At 46.7% G+C, this 23,141-nt stretch overlaps 1 protein-coding gene and 1 long non-coding RNA gene across 2 annotated transcripts; both read left to right on the top strand.

The window, feature by feature from the left end:
* The first annotated feature begins 3,288 nt into the window (after positions 1–3,288).
* Positions 3,289–4,166, top strand: LOC119308441. The gene is made up of 3 exons (XR_005150112.1): positions 3,289–3,347; positions 3,437–3,477; positions 3,578–4,166. It is a non-coding gene; the product is annotated as an uncharacterized LOC119308441 (long non-coding RNA).
* Positions 4,167–19,402: 15,236 nt separating this feature from the next.
* Positions 19,403–21,624, top strand: LOC119348750 (F-box/FBD/LRR-repeat protein At1g16930-like). Its single transcript, XM_037616741.1, has 4 exons — positions 19,403–19,824; positions 19,889–20,637; positions 20,737–20,871; positions 21,008–21,624. Exons 1-4 carry the CDS (start codon positions 19,527–19,529, stop codon positions 21,431–21,433), a joined length of 1,608 nt encoding a protein of 535 aa, XP_037472638.1. The 5' UTR covers positions 19,403–19,526; the 3' UTR covers positions 21,434–21,624.
* Positions 21,625–23,141: the final 1,517 nt, after the last annotated feature.

Here is a 23,141-nt window from a genome sequence, read left to right as displayed (position 1 = left end):
AACAATTTGTTCCCCCTGCGTATGAGTTTCCATTTGTACCGTAGCGCTAGCTGTGCATGGTTACTCCCGCGTGGCGTGTCGCCATTCGTGGAGCGCTTAGGTATAGTTGTGTGGATGGGGCACGATGTACAGTTCGGCAGGTTCGTATTTTCTACCCGCATAGAAAATGTTAGATTCTATCGTCGTCACTATTTTGTACGGCCAGTGGTTGTTTGAGGGCTTCCTTTCCCATCGTGCCGCGGCTAGCCAATTGGGAGAGGCTTGGCTGATGGCGCGTTGTCAGAGTTTGTTGCAGTGTACGTTCGTCACGTTGGCATACACTTGCCGTCAAGCAGTGTTGATTTGATTGCTCTCCTTTCCCATCAAGCTGCGGCTGGCCAATTGGAAGCCGATGACATGGGTCAGTCTTGGTGTCCTTTCTATCGTGACAGTACCATTACGCTGTGGAGAGAGGGAGCGCAGTACTGTACTTTTTACATGTCGCTTCTGTGCCGTGGCTCATGCCACGTGACATCTGTAATGTGGACAGAGCATGAGTGACTTCACAAACAAAAGAAAAAAAGATGGGGTTGTGCGTCCCATCTACATAGTTGTTGCAGCATTGCAAAAAACAAATCGGCCAATGGGTGCAACTTTGTAACCCAGCCAATGGGGGTGGGGTGTTAGTACGATCAGCTTCTTTTTCCCATATCTCGCGTGCTACCCCTACTAGTCAGCTGGTTTGCGACATAAGTGCGATGTGTGCTTTAAAAAAGCAACGGTTTGTTCATGAAAAATACCCCACTCCTCCCCCTCCTCCCCTACTCCATAGACACAACTGCATCAACAACGTACCAAGCCTCTTGCCTCCATGTCGAAGAGCATTTTCAACATTGTCATGGCGCTCACGACGGATGACACGGACGGCCATGTGTGCTTGTCGAAGGAGGCGGTTGGGGGGTCCGAGCTTCAGAGGAAGCTGGATGGAGGAGGTGTGGATGATGTTGTGGCGAATTCATCTGCAGCTGCCGGCTTGGTGGCGAAGGAGGCCACCGATAAGTGACGAGGAAGAAAAAAAGAAGAGCGTTGGGAAGCGCAAGAGAAGGAGTGGGAGGCGGTGTTCGCCGAGGCAAGGGAACAGCTGGCCGGCGAGGCTAAAGCAGCGAGAGAGCTGCTCGCGGGCGAGGCTAAAGTTGCTGGGGAGCTGCTCGCGGGTGATGCTAAAGCTGTTGGAGAGCTGCTGGTAGGCGAGGCTAAAGATGCGGGAGAACTTCTCACCGACGAGGCTAAGCAGGCGAGAGGGATGCTAGCCGGCGGGGACGAGCTCAATGGGGCGGTGCTACCGATGGTGGGCGGTGGTGGAAAGGTTGACGGCATCTCCGGTGAGCCAACGGTGGCCTGCCTGCCACCGTGTGCCTTCAACGCGTCGGGATCCGGAGAGATCCCAATCATCTACCTGTCATCCGACGAGGAATGAGATTCCTTCTCGGATTTACCTTGAACTCCGCTAGTTCTTTGTTGTTGGTTTTCTGTTGAGCTAAACTAGTGATTGGACATGTAGTCACACGCCTTTACGTTTCCAATGTCGGTGTGTTTCATGTTTTTCAAGTTGAAATAAAAAAATGATCTAGTCGTGTGAAAATGAGAGATTTAGTATAAATATATGATTTGTGCGTCCATACGTCGTTTTTGGCCAATTGTTGCCCGGACATTCCATGCATGTGTATTGCTCGTGTTGATCCTTGCGCTTTGATGTTTAGGCTGCACCGTGCGGTTTGCTGTCGTTCATGAGTGCTAAAACAAAAAAAGGGGCGAACACAAAAATTAAAAAGAAAGTGCCTCGGTGCCCTTTTTATTAGAAAGAAGTTGGTAAACATCAGGATCTCTTCAGGGTTACAAGTCAGGTAGGAGATAGGGCTAGCCTAGCTATAACTAGGAACATAAAACATGCACAAAACATCCTTGTTTTCCGGATGCTTTTCTTTGCTTCATTTATACGGTGTGCCATAGTGGCGCTGGACTCTTCAAGTGACGCTATTTTGTTCCTGGCCTCTATGAGCTCGATCTGTGTCAAGGCCAACTCTTCCTCTACTCTACACTGTAGTTGCTCCGCGGCTTCTGCAGCCTCTCTTTGTTGTATTGCCTCCTATTTGCTCTTGTAAGCCACCATTCAGCTCGCATACTTCTCGAGTAGATCCTGCCAGATCCAGAGGAAGCAACCATGTGTTGGGAGTGGGATTATATGGTGGAATAGGTGGGAAAATTGGAGAGCTTTTTAGCGAGCAAGCTAAATGCACACCTGAACCCCCTGTAGCATTGGCATCTGACCATCTGCCTCAATGGGTTTCCGCATTTGAGGAAGCGATGAGCATGATTGTTCAACGTGTTTGCGGTGAAGACAGTAGCCGGCAGAGTGCACTCGCACAACACCGTGGGTGGGGCTTCGCTCCACTGCTCCGGCAAGCTCGGTGTGGCGAATGATGTCGGGCCTATCAAGGCGGTGGTGGAGCTGAAGCTTTGGTTGCTACACTTCAACTGGCTGTTTGTAGCCATTGTGTTCTTGGTGTGCTAGGTTTTTTCTTTTTCTATTTTGAGGAATGGTGTGCTAGGTATGACTTACGTCTTGGGGTCGTATGCTTATTTATAACATCAGCCTCTCAGATGTTGGGTGCTTGTTTGATTAATGGGCCTGGCCTTCTAAGATGGTGGGTTTGAGCATCCTGGATGGGAGATGGTTTGGGCCTTGCATCTAGCCGGGCTTGTGGGCTCAATTTGTTAATCTGGTCGCTAGGTTGTACCTGTTCTGACATATCTGTGACACATTCTACGTTGTGTCAATAGCCACCAGGTAAGTACATGTGTGTCAGGGCCATGTGTTGGCCGTTGCATGCATGCGTAGCTACCACCATGGGTAGCAAATTATTTTGAACAATGAGAGGCGAACTTATGTGCATATTGGTAGCTGTGCATCAGGGGGTGGCAGCTACGCATGCAACAGCTGTCGTTCAATTCGCCCCATCGTGCATTGCACTTTTTGGCAGAGCCCTGCCTGCGCCTGTGATTGCCAGGCTATGATTTCCTGCCACAACCTAGCTACTAGCTAACCTATAAAGTTCTCCTTGGGCTTTAACACGAAGGTGGGCTGGTAGTTGGGCTTGTGAGCTTTTGGGATGCATGTGTTGCTCCTGCTTCTGAGTGGACAGCGATGCACATATGGCTGGTAGTTTATTCAGTCGACCCAGCCCTCCAAAGTAATCCCTCGCCCTATATATATTAACCTCCCCAATCCACACACTCTCCATTCACTCTTTGCGCTCCTTCTCTTCTTGCATGCACAGATGGCCCCTCCCTCTAGAGCAGCTTTGAAGGTTTGCTTCCTTCATGTGTGCCAACACTTTATTTTCACCCGTCCAACAAATCATTTACTTCATTTTGTTCCTTGCTTTCATTGCTGCAGTGCCCCATGGACAGTGATGAAGACAATGTTGTTCTCATCAGGTTTATCCTTACTCCATTGGAGATGCTTTCCCCAGGTGGGTTTTTGTTTTTCACACAACCTTTTTTGCTAACTGTATAGTTTGTCGCTAATGCAAGTCAGCTAGAGCTAAGAAGGCAAAGAACTCGTCAACTCCTTCAGCGCATGTGCCCCTGTCGCTCCTACATCACCCTCACCCCCCTGCGGATGATGACATTGTTGTCGATGCATCCAAAGCATTGCGCATCTTCTTCAATGTCATTGATTCTGTCCCAGCTCAGAATCTCCTAAGGCTCCACTTCGCTTCTGAGACAGCTATCTGTGGCAAGCTCTTCATGGCTACGAATGCCCTCACGTGTTGCTCGTCCACAAGCGCTACGACATATCAAAGAGCTCCGCCGGTGTTATGCATGTTTCTACTTGAAGCATCGAGGACGCCGTGCTGCTCGAATCGCAAGTGCATGCTGCGTTCGGTGTCATACTATCCTTCCATCACGTGTCTACGGTCGACCGCGAGTTTCCTTATGCACGCGGCGAAGCTGCTGCGTTCAAGTTGTATGAGCATGACCGTTTGTGATTTGTGCCTACTGATGTGGCTTGTGGCTTCGGCAATCTGTATCCTATTTCCGTTTTTGATGTGTGCCTGCTGATGTGGCTTGTGCCTTCGGCAATCTGTATTCTGTTTTTATTTCCATGTTGTGTTTCGAAGAGCTTGTCTGTAAAAATAATATTATCTCGTGTTGTATCTCATTATCTTTTGTCATGGATATTATAGCCAGAAAAAGGTGTGTGTCTGTTACGGCTTGTATATTTTTTAGTAATTTCTTGTATTTGTACGATTGTTGTTTTCCTATGTACTTGAAAAAAATCGAAAGAATGTGTTGCTGAAATTAGTGTTGTAAGTAGTGCATCTTGTCGCAAAGTTCTTTGGTTTTTTATGTCCAAGATACTACATTTGTGCGCCTGTGAAAAAATCATCTGCTGTCTCGTCCAGTCTGTGTCTGCCTAGCTCATTTTCTCTTTGACTGGAGTAGTTGCTGTGTGTGTACTATCTTTTTTCCTTTGCTAAAAGCTACGTCTCCGTCCCACAATTTAAGTCATTTTTGGTCACAACACTCGTGTAATACATGGGGGGTAGTATCAACATCTGCCTTTGCCCAATGTTTCCAGATGGCCTATCTTATTTCTCTATGTAGTTTCCTATAGCTGCATGGCCAAATGGTGTGTGTCAATTCTTCAGTGGTCTGCATGTCATGTGTCTCCCCTTTATATTTTTATATAACGCGTGTCCCCATCTCTGGCTTGTTTATGCTTTCCATTGGTCAACCTGACCCTTGGCACCTACTAACAATTGTATATGGACTCTGCATGGGCTAAGCATGCCTAATAAAAATGTAGGCTGCATGTCTACTGCCACTTGTTGACACATCATTGGCATGCCCCCCCCCAAAAAAAGCTGCAAACAATTTGTTCCCCCTGTGTATGGGTTTCCATACGTACCATAGTGCTAGTTGTGCATGGTAACTCCCGTGTGGCGCGTCGCCATTCACTGAGCGCCTAGGTATAGCTGTACGGATGGGGCACGATGTACAGTTTGGCAGGTTCGTATTTTCTACCCGCATAGAAAATGTTAGATTCTATCGTCGTCACTATTTTGTACAGCTGGTGGTTGTTTGAGGGCTTCCTTTCCCATCGTGCCACGGCTAGCCAATTGGGAGAGGCTTGGCTGATGGCGCGTTGTCAGAGTTTGTTGCAGTGTACGTTCGTCAAGTTGGCATACACTTGCCGTCAAGCAGTGTTGATTTGATTGCTCTCCTTTCCCATCAAGCTGCGGCTGGCCAATTGGAAGCCGATGACATGGGCCAGTCTGAATCATGCGCGGTTGGTGTCCTTTCTACCGTGACGGTACCATCACGCTGAGGAGAGAAGGAGCGTAGTACTGTACTTTTTACATGTCGCTTCTGTGCCGTGGGTCACGTCACGTGACATCTATAATGTGGACAGAGCATGAGTGACTTCACAAACAAAAGAAAAAAAGGACGGGGTTGTGCGTCCCATCTACATAGTTGTTGCAGCATTGTAAAAACAAATCGGACAATGGGTGTAGCTTTGTAACCCAGCCAATGGGGGTGGGGTGTTAGTACGATCAGCTTCTTTTTCCCATATCTCGCGTGCTACCCCTACTAGTCAGCTGGTTTGCGAGATAGGTGCGATGTGTGCTTTAAAAAAGCAACGGTTTGTTCATGAAAAATACCCCACTCCTCCCCCTCCTCCCCTACTCCATAGACACAACTGCATCAACAATGTACCAAGCCTCTTGCCTCCATGTCGAAGAGCATTTTCAACATTGTCATGGCGCTCACGACGGATGACACAGACGACCATGTGTGCTTGTCGAAGGAGGCGGTTGGGGGGTCCGAGCTTCAGAGGAAGCTGGATGGAGGAGGTGTGGATGATGCTGTGGCGGATTCCTCTGCAGCTGCCGGCTTGGTGGCGAAGGAGGCCACCGATAAGTGACGAGGAAGAAAAAAAGAAGAGCGTTGGGAAGCGCAAGAGAAGGAGTGGGAGGCGGTGTTCGCCGAGGCAAGGGAACAGCTGGCCGGCGAGGCTAAAGCAGCGAGAGAGCTGCTCGCGGGCGAGGCTAAAGTTGCTGGGGAGCTACTCGCGGGTGATGCTAAAGCTGTTGGAGAGCTGCTGGCAGGCGAGGCTAAAAATGCGGGAGAGCTTCTCACCGACGAGGCTAAGCAGGCGAGAGGGATGCTAGCCGGCGGGGACGAGCTCGATGGGGCGGTGCTACCGATGGTGGGCGGTGGTGGAAAGGTTGACGGCATCTCCGGTGAGCCAACGGTGGACTGCCTGCCACCGTGTGCCTTCAACGCGTCGGGATCCGGAGAGATCCCAATCATCTACCTGTCATCCGACGAGGAATGAGATTCCTTCTCGGATTTACCTTGAACTCCGCTAGTTCTTTGTTGTTGGTTTTCTGTTGAGCTAAACTAGTGATTGGACATGTAGTCACACGCCTTTACGTTTCCAATGTCGGTGTGTTTCATGTTTTCCAAGTTGAAATAAAAAAATGATCTAGTCGTGTGAAAACGAGAGATTTAGTATAAATATATGATTTGTGCGTCCATACGTCGTTTTTGGCCAATTGTTGCCCGGACATTCCATGCATGTGTATTGCTCGTGTTGATCCTTGCGCTTTGATGTTTAGGCTGCGCCGTGTGGTTTGCTGTCGTTCATGAGTGCTAAAACAAAAAAGGGGGCAAACACAAAAATTAAAAAGAAAGTGCCTCGGTGCCCTTTTTATTCGAAAGAAGTTGGTAAACATCAGGATCTCTTCAGGGTTACAAGTCAGGTAGGAGATAGGGCTAGCCTAGCTACAACTAGGAACATAAAAAATGCACAAAACGTCCTTGTTTTTCGGATGCTTTTCTTTGCTTCATTTATACGGTGTGCCTTAGTGGCGCTGGACTCTTCAAGTGATGCTATTTTGTTCCTGGCCTCTATGAGCTCGATTTGTGTCAAGGCCAACTCTTCCTCTACTCTGCACTGTAGTTGCTCCGCGGCTTCTGCAACCTCTCTTTGTTGTATTGCCTCTTGTTTGCTCTTGTAAGCCACCATTGAGCTCGCATACTTCTTGAGTAGATCCCGCCAGATCCAGAGGAAGCAACCATGTGTTGGGAGTGGGATTATATGGTGTAATAGGTGGGAAAATTGGAGAGCTTTTTAGCGAGCATGATAAATGCACACCTGAACCCCTGTAGCATTGGCATCTGACCATCTGCCACAATGGGTTTCCGCATTTGAGGAAGCAATGAGCATGATTGTTCAACGTGTTTGCGGTGAAGACAGTAGCCGGCAGAGTGCACTCGCACAACAGTGTGGGTGGGGCTTCGCTCCACTGCTCCGGCAAGCTCGGTGTGGCGAATGATGCCGGGCCTATCAAGGCGGTGGTGGAGCTGAAGCTTTGGTTGCTACTCTTCAACTGCCTGTTTGTAGCCATTGTGTTCTTGGTGTTCTAGGTTTTTTCTTTTTCTATTTTGAGGAATGGTGTGCTAGGTATGACTTACGTCTTGGGATCGCATGCTTATTTATAGCATCAGCCTCTCAGATATTGGGTGCTTGTTTGATTAATGGGCCTGGCCTGCTAAGATGGTGGGTTTGAGCATCCTGGATGGGAGATGGTTTGGGCCTTGCGTCTAGCTGGGCTTGTGGGCTCAATTTGTTACTCTGGTCGCTAGGTTTTACCCATTCTGACATATGTGTGACACATTCTACGTTGTGTCAATAGCCACCAGGTAAGTATATGTGTGTGAGGGCCATGTGTCGGCCGTTGCATGCATGCGTAGCTACCACCATGGATAGCAAATTATTTTGAACAATGTGAATATATATATATATATATATATATATATATGGATAAACTCCGTGAAACTATGTATGCATTGGATCTTTTAATACCCTATGTGTTCTGTTACATTGATGGACTGCTAGATGTTTGATACATGGGCTACGTTTTGATGTTGAAACTATATATATCATATATATATATATATATATATATATATTGAAAATGTAGGGGTATAACAGAAAACAGAAAAAACAGCAACAATACAGGCACTTTGCCGCCCGCGACTGACGGCAAAGGGACCTTTGCCGTCCGCTGCCGACGGTAAAGAAGCCACGTGGCCTGTGCAACCTGGGAGCTGACCCATTTGGTCAGTTTGTTGTCCGTGGCAGACGCAAAGGGCTGGGTCTGCTGACGTCACAAAGCAGACGGCAAAGGGCTGTGCAGCTTTACCGTCTGCTGGCGGACGACAAAGGTTGTCGTTAGCCACCTAACGTGGCTAACGCATTGTTTTTGCCATCCATGTTCTTTGTCATCCGCCACTAATGGTAAAGGGCCTTTGCCGTCCGCTTTGCGGAAGCAGACGACAAAGAACCTGTTTACCGCCGCTCTCTTTGCCGGGCAGGTTTGTTGTCGGTGGCAGATGGCAAAGAGCTTTGCCGTCCGCTTTTGGTGCCTTTGTCGTCTGCCATGGCAGACGGCAAATAAGCTGATTCATGTAGTGCATGTGTACGTGCTAGTTAGCCGTTCTTGCTAATTCGATATGTAATGCTCTCATGTACTGTCACCCTACCTATCAATTCAATGATACGCAAAGCTTTTGCGTATTCTCAAAAAAAGTGTGTGGATCACTTTTGTCATTTGTCATTCATCAGGGACTTGTATATGTCCCTTAGCAGTTCGGGCGTACGGATTCTGGTATTCAAGAGACAAATGGGGCGCTTTGTCGGATTCTGGACATGCACTTGACCAATCACATGCATGGCCCCCCTCTTTTCTCTTTCCTCCCAATCACACATGCATGGTCTCTCTCTCCTCTCTCTCCTCCCAACCGGACACTAAATCACAAATATCCCATCACATGTTTGTTCCACATCTACTTTTTTCCCTCGCAACCGGATGCTTTGTGATTATTACTAGATGGCTCCCTCCCGTATCATGTCCGCGGACAACGTCCGAACATAAAAACGGACATATACCAGAGAAAATTGCGGTTCAACGTTGAAGATGCCATAAGAGCATGCAACCCTCGGGCTCCTCGAGCCTCCCCCCCCCCAAATAGCTTGACTAGTGATTAGTCACAAAATCGTAATTCAAATGATCTCCTCAAACCGGTTTTATAGATTGAGCTGACCAACACCCTCGTATCCAACTCATGCATGGGACGGATATGAGGAGGCCCGGTCGCGCCTGCCATGTCAGATTGAGAGGCCAAATTTGGCTATTTAAGTCAGACGGCGGCACCCTCACCCTAGCCAGTCCCATTTCCTCCCTCCCCTTCCGCCATCGCTGTCCACTCCACTCGGAGCTTGCCGTCCGCTAGAACCATGATCCGCCAGTGGAACATGACGTACGACATGCTCACTCTGCAACGTCGGTTGGAGCTTCTAGAGGAGATCCAAGTCTGTCGCACCACTCGTATTGTAGCCGGTCTGCCTCCGCATTCTCAAGAGCAGGAGGAGGAGGAGGACATGAAGGAGGCGGAGCAGCAAGCGTTGGATGCGGACATGGAGAATGCGGAGCCGAAAGAGAAAGAGGAAGAAGTCTAGATAGATTCGGTGCCTCCGGTTGTCGGCTTCGATACAACTAATGCACTGGCCGAGTTTGAGGTCGCCCAAGGAAAGGAGGCGGTGGAGCAGCAGGCCATCCTCGATTTCGTCCACTCAGAGGCTGAGGTGGAGTCAAACCGCCGCTTCCTCCGTGAGGCACAAGCGAAGCATGGCGAACTCTTCAAGTGTGATGAGGATTTAAGCCGGACGGCGGCACCCCAATCCTAGACAGTCCCGTTTCCACCCTCCCTTTCCGCCACGATTGCCCATTTGGCTCAGAGATTGCCGTCTACCGGAACCATGGTCGACCAGCAGATCACGACGAGCGACATGCTCAACTTAGCGCTGGTTGGAGCTTCTGGCGGAGATCCAGCCTGGCGCGCCGCTCTATTGCAGTTGACCTGCCTCCGAACTCTCCTAAGAAGGAGCAGGGGGAGGAGGACATTGAGGAGGCGGAGCAGCACGCGTTGGACGCGGAGCCGGAGGAGGAAGACTAGGTAGATCCGGTGCCTCCAGTCGTCGGCTTCGGCATGGCCGACGCGCTGGATGATTTTGAGGTCATCCAAGAGAAGGAAACGACGGAGCAGTAAGTCATTATTGACTCCATTTACTCGAAGGCGGAGGTGAAGCAAACTGCCGCTTCCTCCGCGGGGTAGGAGCAGGATAAACTCTTCGCCGACGTGGAGTCCGACAAGGAGCCAGAGATGCAGGCGGGCACTAATGATCAGAAGGCCGGTCCGTCCGGCGACAAAGAGTAGTTAGGCTAGTTTTACAAATACATAATTTTTGTGTTGCATGACATGGTATGAATTTAACTTATGATGTGAGGTACGTTGTTACACTGACAGACAGTGTCCGCAAAAATCTCTACTCCTAATGGAGCAGTTGGTAGTCTCGCTTCCAGGGTTTTTTTCGTCCCACATCCCATGGTTTTTTTTGGTACCTTGTCCCACCTTACACTGAGCCGCCACAAACCGAAAAAACCGTGTACCAAAGCCCCCACCCACCCTCACGCATTCCAGGGCCCAACCTTCGATCGCACCCAAGACAATCGATCAAAAAAAAACCTACGAAAATTAACCAGCGAATCTCTACTCCTAATGGAGCAGTTGGTAGTCTCGCTTCCAGGGTTTTTTTCGTCCCACATCCCATGGTTTTTTTTGGTACCTTGTCCCACCTTACACTGAGCCGCCACAAACCGAAAAAACCGCGTACCAAAGCCCCCACCCACCCTCACGCATTCCAGGGCCCAACCTTCGATCGCACCCAAGACAATCGATCAAAAAAAAACCTACGAAAATTAACCAGCGAAAAAAAACTTAATGGAGGAGTTGGTAGTACGGTACGGTTTATTTTCAACACTTTCCTAATGACAAAAGATCACGGATCTAACTTTCCTACCTTAGCCAAATCAACGAATCTCTCTCATTAATGCAATTTGCTTTAGGAAACAAATAATAGATTCTTTCCTACCTTAGCCAAATCAACGGATCTCTCCCATTAATGCAATTTGCTTTAGCAAACAAATAACAAATATTTTCCTACCTTAGCCAAATCAACGAATCTCTCTCATTAATGCAATTGGCTTTAGGAAACAAATAATAGATTCTTTCCTACCTTAGCCAAATCAATGGATCTCCCCCAATAATGCAATTTGCTTTAGCAAACAAATAATAGATTCTTTCCTACCTTAGCCAAATCAATGAATCTCTCTCATTAATGCAATTTGCTTTAGGAAACAAATAATAAATTTTTCCTACCTTAGCCAAATCAACGGATCTCTCCCATTAATGTAATTTTCTTTAGCAAACAAATAATAGATTCTTTCCTACCTTAGCCAAATCAATGGATCTCTCTCATTAATGCAATTTGCTTTAGGAAACCAATAATACATTTTCAGGAAGCAAATAATCTCTAATCTCTAACTCTCTAATAATAATAATAATTATTATTATTATTAATTAATCTCCATCTCTACTTTATCTAAAAGAACCATAAGGTTCCGTCTCCCCTCTTACGTCGTCCCACCCGTTCGTCCATCCTTTCTCACTCTACAGCGATTTCCTCTCCTCTCGGTCAATATTTGGTAATTCAATCAATTCACGAATTAATACCTTATTTGGTTAATGCATAATACAATTAATTCAGGCCAATCACGGACGACATCTCTCCTATTCCTTCCTTTTAATTGTTTAGCTTCCCTCTATCCTCTCCTTTATTCGCTCCTCCCAGATCCGTCATGGGTGCATCAAGTTAATCGTGATGGAGAGAGAGAGAGGGGGCCGCCCTGACTAGAGGAGAGGTAGCCGTTGGGGGGAGGAGAGGATGCGGGAGACAGGTCGCCGTCGTGGGAAGGAGAGGATTCGGGTGGCAGGTCACTGGCCAAGGTAGAGGTCTGCCTGCTCTTCGTGCAGCGATGTAGCCAAGGTGCGTGACCACGCGCTGGTGTGCGTTGTGGCGCCGATGCATGTACGTTGCTGCGTGAGAGATGCAATTTTGCCGCTACGCTGCTGCTGCTGTCCGTATTGCTGACGCTACTATGCCGCTGCTTCTGTTCGTCCTACCATTCCATCACGTTGAACAGAACCTCACGCCTCTATTTCCCGTGAGGCCAATATTCAAAATCCTCCCTCCATATGAAATCCTTTGATACGACATTTTATGTAGATATTGGAATTTTCACTGCCAAACTTATTATCTGAAAATATCCCTTAGCTATTAGACCCACCTTCCAGAGTATAACATGGTTGGCCTCCATCCAGTATAGCTTTTGTTATCTTATTCCTTTAACGATTTTTTCTTGACATCGCAGGAGCATATGAAACTGCCCTACACAGCTGATGATTCAGATTCACGGGAAACATGAAAGCATGAATGGAACCTGAAGTCAAAATTCCAGGCTTTTTTCACATCTTTAGTTCATGTATGGCTTGATTCTAGCTATCCATAATCTGGGTGTGTTGCTATGAGTAACTTCCACTGATCCATGAGACCATGACAATTGTGTAATATTTCCTCTGAAAGGAAAAGTTTACCGTATGACCAGACCGTACAATTGTCCAAACAATAGTATGCTTTGTTTTTCATTTTTCTATGCTTGTAACTCAGTTTTCTGTATCCTCTCAACCTGACAATAGTCTCACTAGAGTGGAGTTAGCACTTTATCACGAATGACTTATCCTCATAGAAGGAAGTTTAGTACTTATTTAGCAAATCAGAGTTAATAATCCATGCTACGTGGTAAGTGCTTTTACATTTTAAAATATTAATGTGCTTTACATGGTTCGTGCTCCATCGATATTATGCAGCTCATGTGCAGGATACAAAATCTTCACCGAAGGAAAACAATTGCTTTCATTGGCATACCAGGATATATTTTGCAGTGGATCTACAGCTAGGATGCATATGCATTTCCCACCTCTACAACTAACTTTTGTTTTAGCATGTCTATTAACATTTGCCTCTTCTCCTATATTAGAAAAGGATGGATATAGATATTATGATCTACGCCATATATGAAAAGGATGCTGGGCAACAAGGCATGGATATAGATGTTGCTGGAAGGCATGAAAGAATTTTTTACAGAACATGAGAAGATGGTGTGCACTATCTACCAGATGGCTCCCCTCGCCAATTGGCTTGCACATTTCTATTTTTTATGTCATATTACTTGAACTTGTTCAATATACCAGCATTAGTAAAACATTTGCTATACATTCTTCCTGAGAATCATGCTTTTGCTCTTTTCTGAATAATGTTATGTTTGAACAGTCCATTTCCTATCTTTTGTAGAGAGTTAGAAGCTAGGATACATAGTGCCTGCTAGAGTGAGATAAAGTAGGCGGAATAGCTTGTTTGGGGGAAACATTATGCAAAATTCTTAAATTCATCTACATTAGCAACTCTTGAGAAAGTAGGAGGAAGAAATTATTTAATGGTAAAAAGAAGTCAACAGTGTGGCCTGATGTGCCCTAAAGATATATGTTAGAACAACAAGAATGTGCCATAAAGATATACATGCATAGTAGAACAAGAGGATTGGATGCTCCCGTAGCAACACACGGGCAATTACCTATAATACCTAAAAGAAACGCAGTGTTCCGTTTCCCGTCTTACGTCGTCGAACCCTTCGTCTAGCCTCCCCCCCGTGCGCTGTTGGTTTTCCCTGCGTACGTTCCACCCCAAACGTGATTCGTTCTTCTTAATTACGTGGTCCCACCCCCATGTGATCCGGCGAAAGAACCAGCAAAACCGTCATACCCACGCACGCAAGCAACGAAAAATCCACGCAAGCCGTGTCTCCTCCTCCCTGTTCAAACCCTAGCCGCCCCTTCCCAATTGACGCCGCTAGCAAGTAGCGCATAGCACATGCACCAGTGCGGCCCTTCCGCGGTCCCCCTTGACCTCGCAATGAAACAGCTCGTCGGCATCGATGACGAGCCGGTGCGTCCGGTGTTGATTCATGTGGATGGGTCAAGCAGGACAGAGGGCGGTGGATCCGGGACAAAGCCATGAAGTCTGCTTCGATGCGCGCCCAGTATTGTCTCGTGTGCATGGGTCGATCCTGGACGGCGGGCGATGGATCAAGGACGTACATAGCAGCTTTCACCTACGCAAATAGCTGACTACTCAACCTCCTCTCGGCGATGGCAGCGGCCAGGTCTGGTTAGCTACCATTTATCTTTAATGCATGCCATGAAAGGTGATCAAGAGGAGCAATCATAAGCAGCGAGGTGTTCCAGGGCTACGAGCTCCAGTACTGTGACTCTGCGTCTGCGAGGTCTTCGCCAAGATCGCCACCCTCTCTTCCCGTGCCTATTTCTATTCGATGTTGTTGGTTTCGTCTTACATGGTGAGATCTAAGCAGACAAGATGAAGCAGAGGCTCTCTGAGATCCAGTACGACGTGCAGGATACTGAATCGCTGGTAAATACTAGATTGTGTTTTATGATTTGATCATCCATTCCGCTGCCTTACATACTGCCTGTGGGACATTTGGCAGGTGGAGGCTTCATTTTGGACGTAGGTGAATGTGTGATTTCTGGAAGCTCTGTATATTAACTTTATGATCTGCTCTTGATTTCCTTCTTGGGGACTAGATTTGAAGATTTGCCAGCTACACCATCTAAAAATCAGGCTGCTGATCCGGGTACATTGCTACTCGGCCTTGCGTTCAATTGAATTTTCTGAGATCAACTCTTCTGAAACTTCAAAACGAGTAGTCCTCGTATTTTGAGGTTGCTACTTGCACATTGTTCATCTTTCTGTCAATTTTGTTCCATTATTTTGCACTCTATCTGCCAATTTGATTGCATGGTATAGGGTGCGATGGTGGCGTGGGCGCCGCACGGGGTAGGAGCAGTGCCCTGCACAGGCCAGCCCATGCCGGGAGCTAGCATCGCGCCAACGCCTCCATGAATGCCGCCATGATGTGTTGCATGGTGTCGCTGTCGGGTGTGGCCCCCAACATCGCGATGTGTGCTCAAGCATGTCGTTTGTGGCTTCAAGCCGCCTGGTGGCCACCGTGGCATCGTGGCTAAACAAGAGGTTGGTGATGAAGAGCCTGCGATCGTCTGGGCGGATATGGCGAAGCATCCACGGCGATGTGGACGTGGCTGCAGCCGTGGCCGGATGGAGAAGCCTTAGGTCCTGGTAGATTATCTACTGATGGCATAATCCTCCAGAGCTACAATAGCCACAAAGATGCCTTGCCGTGGGGGAGCCTCGCTGCTGGAAGTGCCATCAGTGATCTAATTTGAAGAGTTCAACAAGAGGTCAATGGAATTCTCATCTCCAATATGTTTGCATTCTAACATGTCCTTGTTGATTCAGCTGTTACATTGTGTCACAGTTCACTTGTTTTTCACCTTTTTTCGTACTACTATGCACTGGAATGTCCATGTTTGCTAATTTGCAGATTGAATTGTTCTGATAAAGTAAGCTAATATATGTCACTTCTTTCTGAAAGGTATCCAGAACTCTTAACTGCATTGCTCCGGTGATAACTTTTTCTTATTGTTGCCATTTTGTGTTCCGGTCAAGATTTTCTTCTTTCACAAACATTAGAAGTCTAGAACTGGGATAAAAATAAATAAAGTTTGGAATAAACTAGAATCTTAATAATCTCCAATATCTGCTCCACATGTGTGGAATCAATCATCCAGATATATATATTCGGATTGATGCAGCCATGCCCAATAAGAATCTTCATGTAAATAAATCGAAGGATTCTCTACTGATGAATAGGGAGCTGCACCAGACATCATATGGTCTTTTCATTTTCGTGGTAAGACTGGACTGACCTCAAGACTTAAGTATCTCGGAACCATGCTTTTCCTGCATAGTTTTCAACATGCTATTACATGGTCTATTAAGTGCGTGTGAAGATTCTTGAATTCACCCTGACATTATGGAAACTTTGTGCTGAAACAATTAAATATGTTAATCTATAATGATAGCAATGAAGGCACGCAGTTCAGTTATCAGTACAGTGCAGATGGTCATGTGGCCATTATGGCCTATCTTCAGTATTGTGGTTAACATTGACAGGATTGATGTAATCTTCGAAACGACATGTTCCATTTTCCCTATGTATTTTTTGTTCAGATGCCCTACTACTGTTTTATTGACCGCAGGCAATCTATTTTGTATGGTATGATTTTGTTTGTTGGAGAGATACTAGCTGCCCCTTTTCCACCTGTTAGTAGGTTTTGTAGCAGACTTCTTATTGATATTATAGACGTTCTAAGGTAGACATGGTATTTTTAGTTAGACTGATTTCTTGTATTTTATCCACTGTTATAGGAGTTTGTTACCTTTGTTTTTTGATCGAAAATCAAATGTGCATGCATTGTCGAAGTTTGTGAAGTAGAATTAATAACCTTATGGTTATTGATCAATATATATATATATCTTGGATGTCCCATAGCAACGCAAGGGCATGCAGCTATCCTTGAAAAAAAAAGAACTGTCAAACCAATCAAGAACCTGCCAGGTCAAGCCTCTCCCTCCGCTGTTTGGCACTGCCTACCCCCTCTCCCCCGAATACCGCGACAGGGAAAGATCCGGTCCATCGAGAGAGACCGATGCTGTCGACCATTGATGTCGCATGGGAGATCTGCGATAGTGGAAACAAGCTCCCCTTCCGTCAACGGCGCCTCGAGGTCACTGACACGGGTGACCCAGCGATTCGCCGCTGCCATCCCGAGCTACTTTGCCAACGTCGTGGGCGTTGGCTACTGGCCTTCCAGGTACTCGACTGCCGGGCTTATCGAATTGGGCCGCCACGGTGCTGCTGGCCGCCGCCGGTCTCACTATAGATGCATCATGTGACATCGTCCATGCCAGCATCGCCGCCTACGTTTCCCAAATCAGTTACCCGTACGGTCCATGCATATACCCGGAGACGTTGATGCGTTCACACTTCTCATGGATTTTTGTATTAGCCTGATAGTGTTGGGATCTCGAAATTTTGATGTAGGTGAAGAAGGGATTCCTATCTCGAAATTTTGCTGTAGGTGAAGCGCCTCCTGTAGACCATGGAGATGACCAGGGATGCATTGGGAGGCGGGCGACGTAAAGCGCTGGAAAGGAGTATTGTATTATGTATGGTCCTCCTTCGCTTTTTGGAAGGTTGTATAGTCGTTTTGATACCTAAGATATAATTTCAGGTTCTACATACATATTGGTTTGACATGTTTTCATTTTTTATAATTTCAGTGAATAATGCAATCTGGATTTGTTTTATCATGCCAATTTGAGGCATTCTGTACGGGCTGATTGGAGGAATATTATTTTTTGATGCACTACGTGTGAACATGTTGAAGGGGCATGACCATCAACGAGCTTGTGGCAGAAGTTTGAATGTGAGTAGCTCCTATCTTTTGTGTACTTATTTTCATTCTATCAATCAAAGTGTAGAATGATTACACGTGCAGTTATTTTGGTGTGAGCTTTGACAAGGGATGCCGATTGTTATGTTGAAAGGCTAAAATCTTCCTCGGTAAGTGATGTGCATTATGCATCTGATAAAAAAATGAGGCTTTAGGGAGTTGATTGTGCCCATGAGAGGTGGTCCTGATATTAGGCTTGCTATAACATATCATATTTGACATGTAATGTTCTTTACCAACCAAATGTTCACGTTTTAGATTATAAAGAATGATGACCTCAAAGACAAAGAGCTCCAAGAACTCGGTTCTAAAACTTTTGGTTAGTCTGAGTAATGAAATGTGACCCTACTGGAAGTTCTACCTCATTTCAGTTCTTCTCTTTTCCATTTAATTATCTATTTCATTCCAAGCTAATTGTCTTACATACCTATATCTTTCAATACAAGACTACACGAGGACTATGGGATATGGGATATCAAGCTCCTTCAAATAATCTGCACCAGTTCTTCTGGAGAATAATGTATATGCATGGTCTACAATGGAGTTTACAAGATATATTCACTTACTCAAAGATTCGGCCTAACATTTTCCATAAGGATTATGTATGTTATACCAACTCTCAGTAATCTCTACTACTAATGTCTTAGTTGGTAGTCTCGCCTCACTCCACCTCATCCCACCACTCCTATCTTTCCCACCTTTGACATCATCACATCACAACATGGGCTGAACCATTAACGTGTATGTGAACGCAATCCTCCCATCGCCTGCCCTCCTCGCGATAATCCCGGTGCCCTCGCGCTGCCGTCCTCTTCTCTCTGATCTCCTCTACCAGCATGCCTTCCTTGCGATCCCCCCGACGTGTCCTCGCGTCGCCGTCCTCTTCTCCCCAAACTCCTCTACCAGGGGGACTCCTCGATGACCCAGACAGAGCGAACATTGTACGCAGGTTTTTTGGCTTTCACCGGTTCGTTCTCTACCCCTCCTCCATGACTCCCTCGCCATCGATTTTTTTCGGCGTCTAAATGCAATCCCTTCGTGGGGAAGTATGGTGTGAAGGAGAGAGACCGCGATGGCGAAGGTGAGGTGGGCGTCATCCCGTTTTAAAGGAGAGGGCTCCAGCGAGAAATGTCTCACTACGGCGAAAACCGAGCGGAAGGGGAGGGTCCGGCAGGAAAACATAAGGGTGTGTCATGGGGTGGAGTTTTTATGTTGCTACACTAGATCGCGGAACCTGACGTCGACCTTAAGGTTGGTGTATGAGATAGAAATAAGCTTCAATATCAATAATTTGTCTGATTCATTTATATACAGTATAGCCCGTAGCAACGCACGGGCGTTTTACTAGTATGAGTAGTGACCAGGCTCTCTCCACGGACAGAAGAAAATGTATACCCTCCCTCACTAGCACCTTGGGATTATAGACAGGTGTTGTCTGAGCTACTGTACGTTTCAGGATAAGGGAGAACATGTGTGAGTACTTGCTACGTGGCGGAGCACGTGTCAGATGGACGCCTGTTTTTGCTTCGCATCAGTCCGTTGAAACTTGAAACCGATAATACTGTTCCCCGAAGAGTAAACCCTCCAACGTGTTTGGTAGTCTTAGGGAAGGGGAAGGGGAATTAGTGGTGGGAGTTGGCTGTGGGGTTTAGACATGGAAAATAGATTTCTAGTCTCACTTCCTTGTTTGGTGATTGAAGGGACTTTTTCGTGGGAATTTGACAGAAAAACTAACTTAGAAATGGACCCACGGGTTAAACTCCATCCCTACACATGCGAAACGCGAGCAATGACCATGCCAACAGGTTTTTTTCTCTCATTTCCCATTCCCTCCCTCAATTACCAGCCCCCCACCAGGTAAGAAATAAGGGGGAGTTTGACTCTAACTCCCTTTCCTCTTCCCTCATTAATTCCCATGTCCTCCAATCAAACAAGGGACTTTAAGTGCTGCACCTACCTACTTCCCATTCCTTAATGCCAATTACCCCGAAACAAACAGGCTCGTGGTTCCCAAATTCCCCCACCACGCACCGAAGAAGCCAGAATATTTCCACCCACCCATGGAGGAGGCGTTGGCCGCGCCTGCAGCGGCATCAGTGGCGGCCTCAGCTGCTGCGGAGACCGCCAAGGAGGCGGCGGCGGCGGCGTCAAATGGGAAGGAGGCAGCGGCTGTGGCAGCGACTACAGGGGCCGCCGCCGCTGCGTCGGCTGCGATACAAGCTTCCAAGAAGCGTAAGTTGCATCTTCACGACGGCCAAGATCCACCGGCCAGTGACAACTGCGGTGACGCTGATCACATCAGCCGCCTCCCGGATGCCGTCCTCGGCAGCATCGTCTCTCTTCTCGCCACCAAGGAAGGCGCCGTATGCATCGTGCTGATGCAGAGGCCGGGGATCCCCCTTTTCAAAAAAAACCAAGGAAGGCGCCCGCACGCAGGCCATCTCCCGCCGGTGGCGTCCGCTCTGGCGCTCCGCTCCTCTGAACCTCGTGGTGAACCGTGAGCTCATCAACAAGACCCACAAGCTCATCGACCTGATCCCAAAGATCCTCTCCGAGCATCGCGGCCCCACGCGCCGCTTCCTGCTCTGCTTCTGCATCGACGACTGTTACGACAAGATCGAAGGCTGGCTTAGCTCCCAGGCCCTGGACAGCCTACAGGAGCTCCAGCTCAACCCCAAGCTCTGGTTCGCGGACAGGAAGAAGCTGTATCCGCTGCCACCGGCGGCGTGCCGCTTCTCGCCGACGCTCCGCGTGGCCAAATTCCACGGCTTTCACCTCCCGGACTTGATTGGGCATCTGTCGCTGAAGTTCCCGTGCCTGGAGCAGCTGACCCTGGAGAGGGTCACCATCTCGGAGGACGCTCTCCAGAGCATGCTCTCGGGCTGCCCTGCCTTGGAAAGCCTCGAGCTCAAGGAAAATTTGGGCATTGCTCGCCTCTGCATCAGCTCCCAAACTCTGAAGAGTCTGGGCTTTTGCGTCGACTCGAGGTATGGAGGTGTGTTTCTGCAAGAGTTGGTCATCGAGGATGCCCCGTGCCTTGAGAGGTTGCTAGCCCTTGATCCAAAGGGCGGCCCAGCGACCATACGGATAATTTGCGCACCTAAACTGGAGATATTGGGTATGCTGTCCGAGGACATATCTGAGCTCCACCTTGGAAGAACAATTTTTCAGGTAACAGCAAGTCAGCAACCTTCGTCAATTGCATTCACTTAACGTTCTTATAATCTTATGTGTAGGCTGTTATTCTTATATTTGCACATTGTTCTGCAGAAAGGGGTTGCTGTTAGTTTGACAACCAAAATGCACACCATGAGGGTTTTGGTTCTCAGCCCTGTTGGCCCTGATCTGGATGCAGTGGTCAACTTCCTCAAGTGCTTCCCCTGCTTGGAGAGGCTGTATGTCATTGTGAGTACAGTATAAAACATTGTTGCTTGCCTTAAATAGCAAAATAAGCATTTGATTGACGTGCAATCTAGCCAGCTATATGTATTTCTAACATGTTGGTAACTTCTTTTGTATTGTTTGCTCTCTCTATCTCCAGTTTCAGCCACTGTCACGCGCAATTTATTATATTGGTAATGCCCGGAAGTATGACCCACTGCACCCAATCGAATGCTTTCAGCTGCATCTAAAGAAAGTGGTGTTGAAGAATTATGACGGCGAAAATAGTGCATTTATCAACTTTGCCAAGTTCTTTCTTCTGAATGCGAAAGCGCTAAAGGAAATGAAAATCACATCGCCTTACCACCGCCAGCACAATTTCTTTGCTAATATACAGAGCAAGCTACGAGATCAACTTAGAGCTTCTCCGGATGCTCAAATTGAACTGAGATGTGGCACTAGGGATTATTTCACACGCAACAAGCATACCCATGATTTGTCGATGAACGATCCCTTTGACATGCCGTCCATCGGATGCTGGAGGTGTAAAGAGTTGGGTCTAGGAGATACTACATACCAGGTTTAATTAGAACTCGGGCTGCCTGTTGCCCTTGAATGCTAGTTTTAATCTTTTATGTAGTTGGTTGCCCTTGTTTATTTGTTGTTTGGTCTTGTATTGTAAGCTAGTAACACCAGCAGTTACTATATCTATGTACTATCATATAACCAGCTTTAGGGAATAAAAGACGACCTTCATGCCCTTTGTCTCAAAAGAAAAAAAAAAGGAGGACCTTCATGCCCTTTGTCTCAAGTTTCTTCCTTTTTAATTCATGCTACATAAGAACAGAATGTTTGCACCCTTGTTTCTGCTAGTTTCAGCGAATAATGCATCTCTGGTTCATAGAAGTATTTCTTTAGGCACAATTAGAATTTGTTGCCTTAATGTTTGTATGTATCAGCGGCATGTTAAGGTGATGTGATGGGTGTATCATGTTTTAATCAAATATAAAGAATTGGTGTTGATATAAGTAGAACTATACAAGCTTAATGTTTTTTGTCTCCAAGGGATTTGAATTCTGAAAAATTCAAGCATGATTTTTGGATGTAGCATACATGCATTTTTTGCATACTTGCAAAGTTTCTTATCCAATTTCGTCCATGCATGGGCTGGAAGTCCACAAAGCAGAGCACTCCCTCCTTCCCATAAACAGAGATCCTTAAATTGGCATGAAAACATATATAAGATGGCAGTAAATACTGATCCATTCAAACAGACCCTCAATGTAGCTGCTGTTTTTAAGAATCCTGGAAAAACATTCAAAGGAAATTCTTGAGTAAACAGGAAGAAAAGGTTCCACAATAGTCCATATATGTCTATTAACATCAGCAAGGAACTAAGGAAGAGAATTCATCTTGAGAATTGTGATTGATAAGAGTAGTCATAGAGATGCTATTATCAGCAGCTAGTGTCAGTCAGCTACTTTACTCATGGTAGTAAATAATTTTGTTGCACAAAAGTTGGGGCTGCTGTCAATTAGTTATCCTGCAGATACAACTCAGAATTTGCACCAGCTTGTTCTCCCAACCAATGCTCTTGTCTGGTTTAACACATGTACAGTATGTACAACAGTACAAGTGCAATCTGCAATATGAGCTTTGCCAAACCTGTACTGTACAGTTATTGTGTGCAGTAGAACTTGGCTATATATATGCGCTGGAAAACAGGACTTGTAAAGTTTGCACTCCCAAGTTCCAAATGCTCTGTCAGCTCAGCTGATCCTAGCAAGCATCAGGAATTGAATCGAACTCTCTAGTTCCCAACAGGGGCGGCGCTAGGGGTATTCTTGGGTCTTCATGTGAATACCCATGATTTTTACAAAACAGTGTTGATTTTGGCAAAAGAGTGACAATTTTCAAAAAACAACAATGATTTTAGCAAAATGAATACACATGAATACCCGGTTGCAAATTCCTGAAGCCGCCACTGGTTCCCAGCTTGCTTAATTTGTCTCTCTAGGTAGCCCAGTGACCTTTTCTTCTGCTGTTGCTCTCTGCAGTTTCCGAACTATGTATCGTTTCTCATGTGGATTGATCTCACGTCCTTGGTGAAACCTGTTAGATGTGTATAGCTTTTTTTGGTTTATCCCCATTGTATAAGGGGTCTCTTGCACTTTTCCCTACACATGTATATGTATTGGCCTTTGGCCCTCCTGTGAAGGTAGTTGCTCATTATCCAACATGGTATCAGATGTTAGGTTCCCCTCTCTCCCGCACGATGCAACTCCGTGCGCTCC

The sequence above is a fragment of the Triticum dicoccoides genome, chromosome 1B, assembly GCF_002162155.2.
Source record: "Triticum dicoccoides isolate Atlit2015 ecotype Zavitan chromosome 1B, WEW_v2.0, whole genome shotgun sequence".
Lineage (NCBI taxonomy): Eukaryota > Viridiplantae > Streptophyta > Magnoliopsida > Poales > Poaceae > Triticum > Triticum dicoccoides.
Note: the sequence above shows the minus strand (reverse complement) of the source record. Positions and strands in the feature narration are given on the sequence as shown.